This window comes from Channa argus, chromosome 20 (assembly GCF_033026475.1).
Source record: "Channa argus isolate prfri chromosome 20, Channa argus male v1.0, whole genome shotgun sequence".
In the NCBI taxonomy this organism is placed as follows: domain Eukaryota; kingdom Metazoa; phylum Chordata; class Actinopteri; order Anabantiformes; family Channidae; genus Channa; species Channa argus.
This window is the reverse complement of record NC_090216.1, coordinates 1160172-1175123: the sequence shown is the minus strand read 5'-3', so window position 1 is coordinate 1175123 and position 14952 is coordinate 1160172. Positions and strand designations below refer to the sequence as shown.

Here is a 14952-nt window from a genome sequence, read left to right as displayed (position 1 = left end):
TTATTATCGCATCAGATGAAGCCTGTATAGCTCAAAGTGTTGAGCTATTCCACAAACGTGCACCTCTTTGGAATAAGAATGTCAGAACTCACTTTGTTATTTTCATTTCTTCCCACCAAACTATCTGCAGTCTTGACTGATTGAGGGCTGTCTGGAGGTTGTACATTTCATCACCGGATGCACTTGTTGGAAGAACAGCGCATTTATCTGAACATCTACCGGGGCTGAATCCATGTTCATCACATAAATGCACTGCACCCCAGTCCCACCACGTGATGAATGCTGGGGATGTCTCATGCCTAGATTGAGAAATTGTGTACTAGAATAGACGAGGATGATGAAGAGGGGGGCATGGAGATGGACCACTGTCTGCTTGATGGTACCCTCGTGCAGCTGCAGACAAAGGAATTAAAATGACTGCCTTACATAACCTTCGATTTTCTTGAATAGGACCAGGTGGCCGTCAGAAAATCAACCAAAGCAAATGGTTCTGCTAAATCCAGCATGACACTCGTCAAATTGTTTAAGCTGATTTATTTCAGCACCTATAAACTGGCCTCACAGACACCGTGTAGCTACATGCATGTATCTACACTGCGTCCTCAGAGGAGCAGGTTCATACTAATAACAGAATCTTATAGCCCAGTTTGCCACCACTGACACCTCACGAGATGACATACTCAAGGGAGGGCACTGTCACCTTGGATTAAAGCATGTTTTGAATAATGCCTTGTTGCACATCAGTGGCTCTAAAGAAAGCTTTAGGGCACCGTGCATAAAGCGCTTTGTGCACTCAAAGCCTCTGTGGTGTACAGATATTCACAGCCGTTCCATCCCTGCATGTTAGCATAATATCACATCTAATAATGTGTAAACTTTAGACCAAGATGAGCAGTGACAGGATGGAAATCTTAACTAGGACAGCAACTAATGATTTTTCTGCTTATTGACTGGTGTGCTGATTTATTGTTTAGCCTATAAAATGTCAGATAATGTCCAAGGAGACATCTTCATATGTCACTAACAGTCCAGACCTCAAACATATTTGAGAAACTGGAACCAGAGAATACTCTGCTCTTTTTTTTATTATTGAAAATGGTCTGTGTATGTTTAAATTCTCTTACTCATCTTAACAGCTGAGACCCAGAGAACAGTTGAATTTTAAGTGAAAGTCCTCCGGAGATACTTTTTTTGACACAGTGGAACCATCTGTCCACATTAGCTCACAGCTAAATCTGTTAACTCTGAACTCTGGCAATAATTCAACTGAAAATGGGGACACATGTTAAGAGTGTCCTTTCCTGGACCCTTAAAAACCGCTTCTCCTCTCTCCAGTGATGCGCACGGATCCGCCCCTTCCAAAATCCGCTCAGCCCGGGGCCGTGCTTTAACTTTCTCATATCAGTGACGTCTAGATTGCAAAGGGATTAAAGACTAGCTTCTGGAACCGTGTTGCAGAATTAACTCCACCATGAGGAACTGAGTTACTCTTCAGCCGCGTCACTTACTCCCGATAAAGTCGCACAACGTGGGCGGCGCGTTAGGGAGACGAACCACCGCCACAGCGGCTCCGCGCAGGAGGCACAAGCGGGCAGAAGCTGGTAGAAGCGGGGTAAATCATGCATCTGAAGAGGAGCTTTGGGCCAGGTCCAGACTTTAAGGGTACGGCAGCGTCCGTGTGATGGTGCGCGTCTCCCCAAGGTGGCTTCGGTCTCCAGCCCTGTAACTCAAACTGATGGTGCTGAGTAGGAGAAACCGGGCGGAAAGGACAGTCCATCACCTGCAGCTGAAGCGTTTCTCCTCCCGGGCTCGTCATTACATTATGTTAATGGAACATAACCCGGTACATTATCTGGATACCTCGTCTCTGTGGCTACTCGCCTGGTGACATTCACAAGCCTTGTTTGGCTCCAACCAACAATTTACCTTTTGATTTGCGCAATTAAACTCACGGAATAGTCTCGACGGAGTGCGCTCCAGCCCTGGGAAGGTTTGGTCAAGTCCACAGAAGACATTTAATCACACGCATGGGAATTATGTGAAAAACAAAGGCGTGGAAATGCGTTGCAAACGCTTCTTTCTGCTCGAGGTAAGTTCTGCACCTTTTGCGCTTCAGGTTCAAACACGTAATAGAAAAGGTTTCATAAAAGCAGCATGATGGGTCTTATGTTCACTGACTGCAGCTGGGTGTAATGTTGACGCGAAGGGATTTGGCCCCATCGTCCCATCCAGATGTCAGTTCGGGGCATTGTTTACATTTCATATTTAAAATAAAAAGAGCCATAAAAACCACCCCTCATCTAATATCTGTCTGAAGCAGGACAGTAATCGCGAACAGAGACACATGGGGGATTTTTCTTTCTCCCCCACGTCCCACGGCACCGCTGGAGTCCCGAGTCTGCATCACATTAGTTGAAATAAGCGCTGAAGCTGCAAATTGCGTGTTTGCTCATAAACACTGTCACATGAACCGGGACTCTGGGTTAAGATGGCATGAGAAAACGATCCCGGGTGACACGGACTCCTCCACTAGAGCCTATCTGAGAGTCAAATGCTGATGCTGAAAAACCCGGATTTGCCTCACACTCGTGACGAAAAAGAGTGTTAATGCAGCAAGTGCACTTAATTGAAACTTAAAATTGTTTGTTTCTTAGTCAAACAATTTCAGCGGTTTTTACAGCAGCAGGCAGCAGATAACTGGTAACCATCTCTGTCCGTCCTGGACAAAAAGAAGAGCCTGGGGTCTGTGTAGTGACAAATCCTGATGTTACAGATGCCTGAGGTGAATTCTGCCCGTTGTGTGATGGGAGCCGCTGCACTAATAATATTCAGGAATCCTCTGCTTTCTATTCACGTCCCCACTGTTGTGATTTAAGACACCCCACCCCACTCACTGCAACTCACATAGCACATGCCTGCGAAGGTCAAAAAGTACATTAACAAGTACTGGACTCAAGTACAGCTTTAAGGTACTTGTGTGTTTCTTGAGTGTTATTTAACAGTCATAGGAGGAGTATCAATAATAATGTATTCTGGCCAAATTACATGAATATAACAGCTGTCAAGGTGGTAACACATAATATAATAATGCAGTGTTTTACTTACTGATTGTACTTTGTAATTTTAATGGTAATGCCGTAAACCTACAGCATTACCATCATACAGAGAAATATCAGAAGTACTTTAGAATTGTACAAACTCCATTTACATAAAAGTGAATTGAACACTTTAGTGGGCTGTTTAATGAAGAGGTGAGGCAACACACCAGTGAACGTGTCCCTGTCCCAACATTTTGAGGCACACTTAAATTTAAAAATAAGTAAGTAAGTTATATATAAAAGCATTAAATTTGATATATCTTTGTACTTTTATTTAATGAGAAATAGGTTTTAAATGATTTGCACAGTGTCCCAACATTCAGGTCATATTAGTTCAGAGTCCTTAATGTTGTTTTTTTTAGTACTTTATTAATGGTGAAGAAATCAGTCTGAAAATGTCCTCATGCTTTCACTGCAAATGGACTTGTTATAAGAATTGTCTAAAACCTGCAGCCTGTCTTGTTCAGTCTTGTCTCAGTGACAGCGCGAGCAGAGCGGGTCATTCTGTGTCCGTGCCAGTGACATTTAGCAGGCGAACACACTTGTAAAGAGCTGAACACTTCAATGCTACAGTCACACAGGGAAATTAATAAGCAGGGCGTGTGGAACTGGTGTCCATGCCCAGATGCTAATTGGACGGATGATATTGAGGAGACAGACCAGGAGTCGAATAAAACTGAATTTAGAATGATAAAGCATCAGGCCCCAAAATGTCCAGAATCGGTCGAGCAGAGAATTAAAACGTGGTTAAATATGTCCATTGCACTGCAATAATTAGGTATGTGGGACCTAATTACAGACGGAAACACTGTTACATAACTGAGGTTTTTGCAGCTCCACTTGTTCACTTCAAGCAACTGCAACAAAAATGCTGCTCCAATCAATGCAATTAATCCTGTCCATTTTTTCACTTGTGTTCATAATTGTGTCCATTTACTTTTTATTGAGAAAATTATGTTTTAGTACTGAAGAAATTCACGTTAGCTGTATTACTGGCTTGTTTTATCCCATTTAGACTGTGGCTGTCAGTTGAGCTGAAATCAGTTGGGAGGAGGTGGACAGCTGGTACAGTAGGTTACTGCACCATGATACCTGCCCGACAGTCACTGAGTGTAAAACAGACGCAGTAAACCATAAGGAACCCAGCTTTGAAATCTGGGGCACTCTAGCATTTTATATGAAGTGACTATATACTCTGAAAGGTATTTCAGGCACAGACACACATATGAGGGATTGTACTGAATTTACAGTTTTGTTTTTGACAAATGTGTTTACTGTTTCAGACGCTCCATTATTCATAAAAATGTTTTATTTATTTTGAAATGAAACATTGGATTAATGCGCAATAGTAGCCACCCAGTCGTGTTCAAGGGCAGCTCCACCGAGCTGTAACCCAGTTAGGGTTCAGTTAGAGAGGCCGGTTTAGTCTGAACAAAACAAGGAAACCGATGACATTTTGCAGTTTTCTGTGTCTCATTTCTCCTCATACTCGTACTGACAGCTGCTGCCTGTGCGCAGGCAGTGCATCTGTTTTTCGCTATGCAACATGAAGCACGTCATACACATTCACCTGTTTTGTTTGTGTGTGTTGCCAACTGTCTTAGTTTGGGTGGGTTCCCAAGTCCAAGTCCTCCGTCAGGTCAGGTTAAGGAAAAATGTCGGGGTTTGGCCTAAAATCACAGCTGGGAAAAGTCTTGCTGTTTTGTGAGATGCAAGTGAAAGACTGAGAAGACACTTTTACTTTAAAAAATACTTTAAGTACGTAGGAAAATGTGCAAGTGTTTCACCGTCGGCCGTTTTGTTAATATTTGGAGTCGCGCTGCTGTAAAATCGCTTTCCCCCCAAAAAAACTTTGCTTGGGATGGTTTTTTTGTCAGAGTGCAGCCGGAGAGATTGTAGGAAGGTGCTGTTGAGTTGTAGGCGTATGGACAGTGGTATGATGTGTCCTTTTTGACTTATCAAAAATGAGAAGTGCTGCATTTTGGTTTATCTTTTTAGGGTTTAATTGTGCTGCTGGTAGCAGCAGAGCACTGAGATATGACCAGTGTCTGCTGAGGAGTTGCTCAGCATATTTAGAAAGGCAGCGTCTGATCTTTCTGATGCTGGAGAGGGCACATCTGCTGCCAGAGAGATGGATGAGATGTGATTAGTAAAGCCTAATTATTTGTCAGTGTTGACCCCCAGATTTCTGGCAGAGTTTTTAGAGGGCTGAAGTTGATGCCGTGTTGTTTGGCAGGTCTGACTTCTGTCCTGAAGAGACTGAGTTGAAGAGGAGGAGGACGGTAATTCTCATCCAAACAGGAGTGTGTGTGCTAAAGCTAAAGTGTGTGTGTGAGTGTTAAAAAACAATAATTCCAACCCTTAATTTCCTTCCTGTCATTTAACAACACTCTAAATACAGGTAGTTATCCCGTTCCCACCTTTTTCATTCAGGTGTGTACTGTAAACGGAGCAGATGCTATCATAACACGGGTGCTCGTGTTTAAAAGGCTTCCAGCAGATACAGGTGCATGACGACTTCTGAGCTGCCTTTTTATAGTTTTAGATTTATTTACAGAGACCCCTCTGCACACATGCAAAGTTTGCGATCTGCAACCACACACCCGACGCACATACGTAAATATTTAATATAACATTACAACGCACTAAGAAGGAGACAAGTAATTTCTTTGCCATTATATATTATGGACGTCTTGTCTATTGGCATAAAGGAGCGTTTAAGTGGTGAATGATGTGCTTCATATTTGTTAGAGCCGCTGTTAAATAAATCTCCTCCGGGGCCAAACTCAGTTTGATTCAGCTACTGGTCATGAGGGAATTAAATGAACTAAAGGCAAAAACATTAAAAACACCACAACAGAGAGACTGTTGTTTGTCTTGATGCTGTGATAACTTCTGATTCACTGATGAAGCCTGACCTCTGTTTACAGGTGTGTGTCGTCCTGAGCCTCCTGCCGTCAGCCTCCGTGGCAGATTTGACATGTGAGGCTCTGCTCATGCTGTCAGGGAATTTCTCATGTAAGTTGTGAACAAACTTTTATTACAACTGCACAAGCTTTTACAAAGGCCCTTGTTTTCCAGCACCATCCAGCCTGAGTGTTTTGCTACACGTGATTTAAAAAAAAAAAAAAAAAATCATTCCTATTTCGTCTAATCCCTCGTCTTCAATCACAACTTTCCCCCTGTGGATATTGGCAAACTATCTTTACATAGTATTACATTTCTGTGTAGACTCACTCACACGTACAGTAGATGTTGGGATAAAACAGTTTTAACCACAGCACACACCCAGGACACACACACACACACACACACACACACACACACACACACACACGCACTGATAAACTATTCTTGTTGTTTGCCTCTGGTAATTCTCATAAAGATGCCCCGAGCAATAACAAAGCTTTCTTTTCTCTTTAACTGCCACATTGCTCTGCTATGACAAGGCCTGGGCTTTGCTTCACTACCTTTTAAACGCTGACTGAAAAGTGTCCGGAATTTATTTGACTAATCACTTTTGCATGTAGTCTCCTGGCCGGTTGCAGTTGTCCACAGTGTTAATGGTCCTGATTTGTCCAGAGTTTACAGTTACACACAACTATGAAAAAGCAGCAAATCCACACAGTGGAGAAGAATAAACCACTGAATTGAGTGTCACTGGGATTTGTAACATCTCTTATACTGTGTAAGTGACGTTGCTGTTCTGAGTGCTACATTAGCTTACAGCTACATTAGCTTACAGCTAGTCCAATGATGCATATTTGTTAAATTGATGGCTGAAGAAATGTATTGTAGAAATTTTTTTTTTTAACAGTCTCTAAAATGTACCAGTGCTCGTTTCATATTTTACTGTGATTAATTCATTTTCTCAGCCCAAAAACATGGGTTAAAAGCCAGCTGAAAGCATTAGAAGGGAGTTTCAACTTTGCCCCACAGGACATGCTTATTTCCGTATCTTTTAATTTATATCATCTTGAGTTATTACAGAAATAATAGGCTGACCCTCAGGGCACGTCTGGATTCATATTTGCTGCCATCTTGCTCCTATTGCTTGGGGAAAGGTCTGTCACCAGTGTTTACTGTTGCCCTGCATTGCTCGTCCTTTGTCGCTTTTAAGATGTATCCAGTGAGATTTTGCTGTAGTCTCCTCTAAACTCTGCAAACAGACGTTGAACTTATCGATGAAACTTTTCTCTTTGAATTGCAGTACAGACTCTGGCTTCTTCCTGGAACCAGACCCTGGGCAATGCCACCGCACAATGGGGCGGTGAGTTGGACACATTATTCTTCTCTTAAAACAATGAAATATTAAAATTGGATGTTTTCTGGAGTTACAGCGTGCAGAGCTGTTGTGGGATACCCCACGAGGGACACGAATTTGATCTGAACTTGGATTATAGGGACTAACATCAAAGACAAGAACAATGCTGGAAATAGACTTGGAATTATGCCACAGGAGATGATGCTCAGGCGCAGAACAGCCAACGAAAGCTTAGGAGTAATCATTAAAACCTGTGCACACAAACAGTTGATTCAGCTCCATAATTTAGTGCTAAGCTCAGTGCAGCATTGTCAGAATTTCACTGTGGCTATATGTAGTCCTGACTCATGCCAAGAATGTATGTCAGACATGTCTGTCCCCTTTCTTCAGGCTCAGGACTTTTTTGCGAGACTTCCATCGATGGCATTGGCACCTGCTGGCCCAGGAGCAGCGCAGGCCAGATGGTGTCACGACCCTGCCCGGAGATGTTCTACGGTGTCAGATACAACACCACCAGTGAGTCCACACTGTCAGATGCTGCCAAAGAAAACCAGAAACAGTAGATTGACAACAAGATTTGAGTTGATTTCGCTCCCTCTCCGCATCTTTCCCCTCGAGCAAATCCTGTTTACGTAATTGTGTATACAGAAATTAGCATGAGCATACAAATTAGCGAGAGACAGACAAAAGTGTAAAAACATGTTTACACAAAAGTAGGACTGCTGCAGATAATACAGGATGAATTCCCAGAAGAGAGGAGTGTTATGTACTGAAGGAAAGACGAGCAGTGCAACCGCTGTGAAGGAAAGAAAGATGGATAATATCACAAAGCAAAGCTTAAAGCTGCTGCTTAAGCTTGTTAACATGATGTAGACAGTTATTTCTCAGCAGCCACATGTTAGGAGCAGGAGATGCGTTATATTAATAGTGTTTGTACTTCATTTTGGTAACCACTCCCACTAAAATCCACTTTCTTAAAGATGATCTGAGTCATACAATCCCATAATATCATCTGCTTAATGTGCGGGTAGCTGTAAATATTTTAGAAATCCGATTTTTAGGCTGTTTTTGTTTTTTTGTGAAGGTAAGAAAGTGGTTCAGGTTTCCGCTCTGCAGCCAAGTGACTCTGCTCCTCAGTTTCTTTGAAGGTCAGACTCTTAAAAGCTCAACTGAAATTGAATAGCTGCAGGAAACAGATCTGCTCCCTAAATTGCATCCCCTGCTCTATTCTGAGATAAAATCAGTCCCCAAAAAGGAGAAATTAATAATTTACATTTTTTTTTTTTAGCACGTTAGTGGAATGACTCTGGGGACGACCGTATCTGTTTGATCCACAATGGATTTCTATAATATATATATATATATATATATATATATATATATTTATAAAGCACCTTTTAAGAAAACAACACAGTTGGCCAAAGTGCCGTACACAAACGTAACTACAAGTAAAACACACAAAGAATTATAAATATAAGACATTTAAAGCCACAAACATAAAAATAAATATAATACCAAGTTAACAACAAATAAACACACACACAAAAAAAATCAAACAGTAAAAGCCAATATCTCAAATGGAGTTAAAACGCCAGGATTTTAAGAGAAGATTTATAAGCAGGAAGTTCTGGAACTTGGTGCAAATTTTCATGTGATTCTGTGATTTTTCCCATAGTGTCACTATGAGGTTAACCTGCTGTAAACATTCATCTTCCCCAGAGGATGAATCCTGTGATTTTTCCCATAGTGCCAGTGTTTAATTGTGAACAGAGCAAATGCTGCACTTAATATATAAGAACGAAAAAGCAAACAGTAGTAAAAAAGAAAACATTTAAAACTCATTCACAAAATTAATTTTGTGCATAAATATTGTTTCTTTGATCAATATGATGTTTTGTCAGTTTGGATTTGAACGTTTGAACCCAAATTTCTGACCCCTTCATAATCACAAAGAAACAAACCTGAGTGGGGGACTGTTACATGTGCGGTGATCATTACAGTCATCAGGGAAGTTTCTAGCACATTTTTAGTAGTATGTTTTATTTGAGAGTGGTCTTAGTGAGTTACTTTACCAAAAGGAGCTTTGTACTAATCCCTGACACCAGTGTGTGTGTGTGTGTGTGTGTGTGTGTGACTGCCAAGTAACACTCTGCTAAAGTTAACCAGTAAAATCCTAAAATCCATCATAAACTCACTGAAGTACAGTAATGTGCTGCAAAAATAGTGTCAGGTCAAGTTTGAACACTGCACTTAAGTAATTAAAGCACATATTTGCTTAACAGACAGAGAAACGTTCCTGTAAATTTGGAAAGGTGTTTGTGTTGACATGCTGAATCTAATTTCAATGTTCCCTCCCGTTTAACTGTGTTTCTCATTCTCTGGCTCTGTAGCTGCTAAATTCTCCTCTACGTTGACCAGCTCATGTCTCTGTCGGTTTGCTGCTGAGCAGGTCGGCCACAGTGGCTTTGTAGAGCTCCTCCTCTGAAAGCAGCTGCTGCTGAAAGCAAAGCTGTAGTTGTGGTCTGCACACAAATGAGCTGAAAACTAATATAAAATTTCATAAAGCTGAGCAGAGCTGCACATTCAGCAGATTATTCTCGTCAGGTTCAGGACTACTGAACTAGAAAGTCCTTTTAACATTGTGAAAATACTGATGCCTGTGTACAGGCTGCACTGAGTCTTAGGTCAAACCTCATGGAAGTCCTGTCCTTGATGTTTCTACACGTTATTTAATCCACGGAGGTCGTCATCATTGAGACTTCACTCGTAATAGTGGCACGTGTGTCCTCATCTTTACAGGAGGAAAAATCGTTTTTCACAGCACACTGGAGAACTGTGCTCTTTTAGCCACATCTGCTCATTGGTGAACATTGTGCTGCTTTGTATTTTGCTGTTCCCTCCGTGTTTGGGTCTGTTTGGCTCTTGCAGCTGGTATAATTATCTTCGGGTCTCTTCATTCCTGTCAGCCTCTGCCTGTCCTCAGATCCCTTTCACGTCAGATGTCTTCAGTTTGGAAAATGTATCTCTGCGTATAGAGTTGTGGTAGGTTTTTCACAGGTCTGAAATAGATTTCTGAATGAAACTGTAACAAACTTCCAGCCCACAGAAAGTTCTGGGTAGTCATGAATTTACATGAGTAAAGTGGGAATTCAAGAGACAATAATGACCTTTTGAGCTGTATTGTTTAAATGACGCTGATTTTGGTAGAGAATGTCTTGGTAAACTCAGGTTTACATTAAACCTAACTGGCCACTGCTTCTCCTGTTGGCTGACTCCTCTCTCTTGGGGTTAACACAGCACGTTATCAGTTTCCATCTTTTTCTGTCCCACCAATTGCAGCTTTTGGCATTTAAAATTTGCGTTCGGTTAAATTGAGATTGTTTTCATTCTGCCACCCTCTCTGTCATTTATGCCCCTGTACTCTATCTTGCTCCTGCCGACTTTCAACCTCCTTCTCTCCAGTGAAGACCTCTACCTCTCATCATCATAGTCTATGGAGACTCCTGTCCGACCTTATCCGTTAACCTGTCCATCACCACTGCAGACAGGAAGAGGCTGAGAGCCGATTCTTCGTGCAAAGCCATCTCCACATGAAACCAGTCTGTCATTCCTACCTCACAGCTCACCGCTGTCACACCGTTCTCACACATGTCCTGCACCGCCCTCACATATTTCTCTGCCACTCCCGACTTCCTCATACAGTACCACGACGCCTCTCTCTGAAGCCACAAACAGGCAGTGCAGCTCCTTCTGGCCTTCTTTGTACTTTTCCATCTACGCTCTCAAAGCAAACGCAGCATCTGTGCTGTTCTTTCTTGGCCTGAAACTATAATTGCTGCTCACTGATAATCACCTCTCCTCTCAACCCAGCTTCCACTTCTCTTTCCACAGCTTCATGGTGTGTCTGATCAGCTTTTTGACTTTGTAGTTGCTTGGGCTCTGTACATCTCCCTCATTCTTGAAAATCCAAATTTAATGGACACTGCTATTCTATTTCGTAAATACTGGCCGTGGTCTTGTAGGTTGCTAACAGATACTGTAGCCAGTCAGCTGTTGCACATCGAGCAGCTTGGAAATCTGAAGAAATGTTTAGGTTGTCTATGTTCCTTGGTCTTCACCACCACTGCTAACAGCTGTCAAGTTGCATTTTTCCTCATTGTTTGTTTTCACGCACTTTAGTAACCCGCTGGCTGTACTTCCATGTATACAAGCAGCTGATTATGCAATGATTTGGTTTCTCCTCTACCCTGGACTCAGATTTTAACGGTATGTGACAGAAGACTCTGCTTCCAGACTTGTTTTTAACAGTGTCTGAATTTTCAATCCAGTTTCAGACTCTAGACTTATTTTAAATATGAGGTGTTGCTCCAAGCACTGATCTCTCGTTTCATCCGTTTCGCTCCCTAAAGGTCCATGTCTGCAGACTTTTGTCGTGCGTGTCCTGTCCTGCTACAAGTACACAAAGCAGAATAGTGGGAGAATCAGGTTTCCTTGCTAGTAGTAACCAGGTTTGTCATTGATATCTGGCAGTTAAGAAATCAGGTACTGGAGAAAGGTGCTTCTAACCAGGTTACTTAAGGACACGAAAACACTGATTGTGTCCCAGTGCCCCCTGGGCTCAGCTGTCAGTCAAGCTTGTGCACCAGTCCTGCTACCCAGAGGCTTTTAGGCTAAGTGAGCATTTGTGATAGACCTCCAAAGATGATTAATCTGCCGGTTATTTAGTTAATTGTTTATGTCACTTAGCAGTGAAAAATGCCTTTTTATAATTACGGCATAAAATAATATGAGCATTTTAAAGAGCTGGTTTTAGCAGACAGTAAGTCGAAAGTCGGTATAGTCTGTATACTGTCAAAGAAAAGCAGTGGACAGCTTCCAACTAAAGACGAGACAGCTTGTTCTGTGTATTTGATAATTGTGACCTTTTTTAATAGTTTACTTTATTAATAGAAGGGATGTTGTGTGGACTTTGTCCTTGTGACTGTGTCCTGAAATAGCTCCACGACGACCACATTGCCTGATGTGACCTGACCAGAAATTTCAGCTGCACTGCCTCGGCAAATGTTTTATTACACTTTATTGCATGTTTTGTCATCCCAACAGCAGCTTGGATGCACGTCTGTTGCGTGACTTTGTATCTGTGAAGCACTTCATACTGGTTTAACTGCTCCTCTGAGATCACAGCACTTTCTCCATTCTTACTTCCAAATGTTTGACTTCCTAGTTTTTAAACTACTGATTTGTTGGTGTTTTACAGAGACGCTAATCTGTTTTCTGAATTCATGCACGTCAATTTTTGTTAATTTACAAATGGATTTACTGAGTAGTCGTTTTAGGCAAAGGTTTCTCTCCCACCACAAATGAGGCTGCCTCATAGATTGTGTTGACGTTGTGTGTATTTGTGTTCTTTTTTGGTGTTTCTTTGTGTCTTTTTGAATAGTTTTCCTTGTGGCTGTTTATTGCTGTTTTGGGAGAGTTTTGCACCTCTTCGTAATCATTTTGCATCTATTTTGGTAGCCGTGGAGCTTTTGTGTGTGTTGGGGTTCATAATTTGGATCCTTAATGTCTCTTTTTCGTAGCTGTTTTGTCCTTATTGTTGGACATTCTTATTCTCTTTTGTTTTCTCTTCTTATCCTTCTTTATGTCTCATTTTAATTATTTTTGGGTTGTTTCCTAGTGTGTCATGGTGATTTTGTGGGACTTTGTGGTTGTTTCTGTCTCTTTTTGGTCATTGTTTGTCTCTGTACTATTTGTTTTCTATCCGTTAGTGTTCATTTTGCATCTTTTACCTGAGTTCTCTGACTTCCAAACGAGAAACACCAACAGTGACTTCACACAGAAGCTCTGGTCCAGGTGATCCACCTCTGCTCACAAACAAAACAGGAGCAATGTGACTTTATGTGATTTCACTTGGACGATTCAAATCTAGAATCTTAGGGCTCAATTATAAATTAAGTGCAATATACTTCATAAATTTATAAGGTTTTCGGCACACCTTAGTTCTGAATCAAGTTGAACAGCTGTTTTGACTTAGAGATTCTGTAAAAATTAGTCATATAATCAAAAATCACTGTTATTACCATATAAACTGTGCAGGAAGTATGAATATCCACCAAAACATCTTCCTGGCAGTGATTCCTATCAAACTTGGATCTGTATTCTGTGATGTGTATCTATCTGGGCCACTGCAGCACTCTGAAGGTAATACAAACAATGCCAGGGGACAGGGAGTAAACACAATTAAGTCGATTTTAGGAGATAAAATCAAACGTGTTTCTTGGTGATTTAAAGTCTGAAACCTCCAAAGGAAACATGGAGGCAACTGAGAGTGCGACTGAGTGAAGTGCACTGCAATTCAACTGCAGCTCACCAGTAATTTGACACTGCAACGTTCATTTCACCTTCAGGATTAACATAATGTTCATCGAGTGAAGCCTAAAAGCCTAAAAAAGACTGCAGTGCATCAGCTGACGCTGCAAGTAAAGGTCAACAGTGGGAGAAAGGTTCCGGGGACAGGATGGTGACATGTTTACTTTATGACAAAGTTACAGCCAGTTCATTTGGGATTTTGACTCTGTGACATTGGTACTGAAACGGTAGCAACATATGAAAATGAGAACTTTATTTTTAGAAACAATTTATTATTGAGAAATATTAAATATTTGATATTTCCCTCACTGAGGTTAGAAGAGGAAGCATTTAATGAAACACCAGAGCTGTATGCTGTCGTTTCATGAGCTGAATGGTTTATAAAATGATTGTGCGGTTTATTCCAGAGATGGTTAGTTATAATTAATTATGCTGTTAATTAGTAACTAATTAAACTGTAGGTCTTCAATTATTTATTTGAACAAAAAGACAAAATTGGCCCAATGAACCTGGATGAAGCATGGTGGAGTCTGTCATTTTAATTATTGATGAGTCCCAGAATGACCTACAACACGACTCCTATTAGTTTCACTTTCACACTTTCAGAGTAAAGAAATGCCACACACTGCCTTTCTATGCAGAGACACAAACAGAGCACAAATACTCAGATCTGACTTTTTCTTTGGTTTGTTTTTTGGGTTTTTTTTTTTTTTTTTTTTTTGTGTCCCCTCAGCTTATGCCATTAGTTCAGTGTCGCCACAGTGGATCATTGTCCGCATGTTGGTTTGGCACAGTTTTTACGCCTGATGCCCTTTGTGACGCAACCCTCCCCAACTTCTAGCGGGCTTGGACCACGACTGCACAGCTGGGAAGGGGAATGGCTGTTGGGGGTTCAGTGTCTTAGAACTGACTAGATATGAGAAATGAACAGGAACGGAACAACCAGAAAAGGATGCAAAACAATGCAGAGGCAACAAAAAAGACAAAACCAGTGCAAGGAGAAAGAAAAGCTCTTCTGTGCAGGATTATTTGAGGTGCTCTGTGTTCCCTTATTTCATACATTCCTCCCATGAGTTTAGTGTAATGTCTACTGTCTACATTCTTGCTCATTTTAACACATTACAGGGACAAAATGAGCAGTGTGTGAAACAGATAAACAAGTAAACTAATCAGGTCTTAATGGATTAGCGCCGAATCTTAACACCTAAACGCTTGATACAA

The 14952-nt window shown here is 41.4% G+C and overlaps 1 protein-coding gene across 2 annotated transcripts in view; it reads left to right on the top strand.

Annotated features, from left to right (window-relative positions):
* The first annotated feature begins 666 nt into the window (after positions 1-666).
* Positions 667-14952, top strand: part of LOC137106006 (corticotropin-releasing factor receptor 1-like) — a 61201-nt gene continuing 46915 nt past the window's right edge. Inside the window, exons 1-4 of one of the 2 annotated variants that reach the window (XM_067488979.1) lie at positions 667-2089; positions 6029-6116; positions 7309-7368; positions 7753-7878. In XM_067488979.1, coding sequence (XP_067345080.1) covers positions 2060-2089; positions 6029-6116; positions 7309-7368; positions 7753-7878 — 304 coding nt within the window. In that variant the 5' untranslated portion in view covers positions 667-2059. The remainder of the gene's footprint in view (positions 2090-6028; positions 6117-7308; positions 7369-7752; positions 7879-14952) is intronic. The other variant, XR_010911884.1, reaches the window with a different exon arrangement.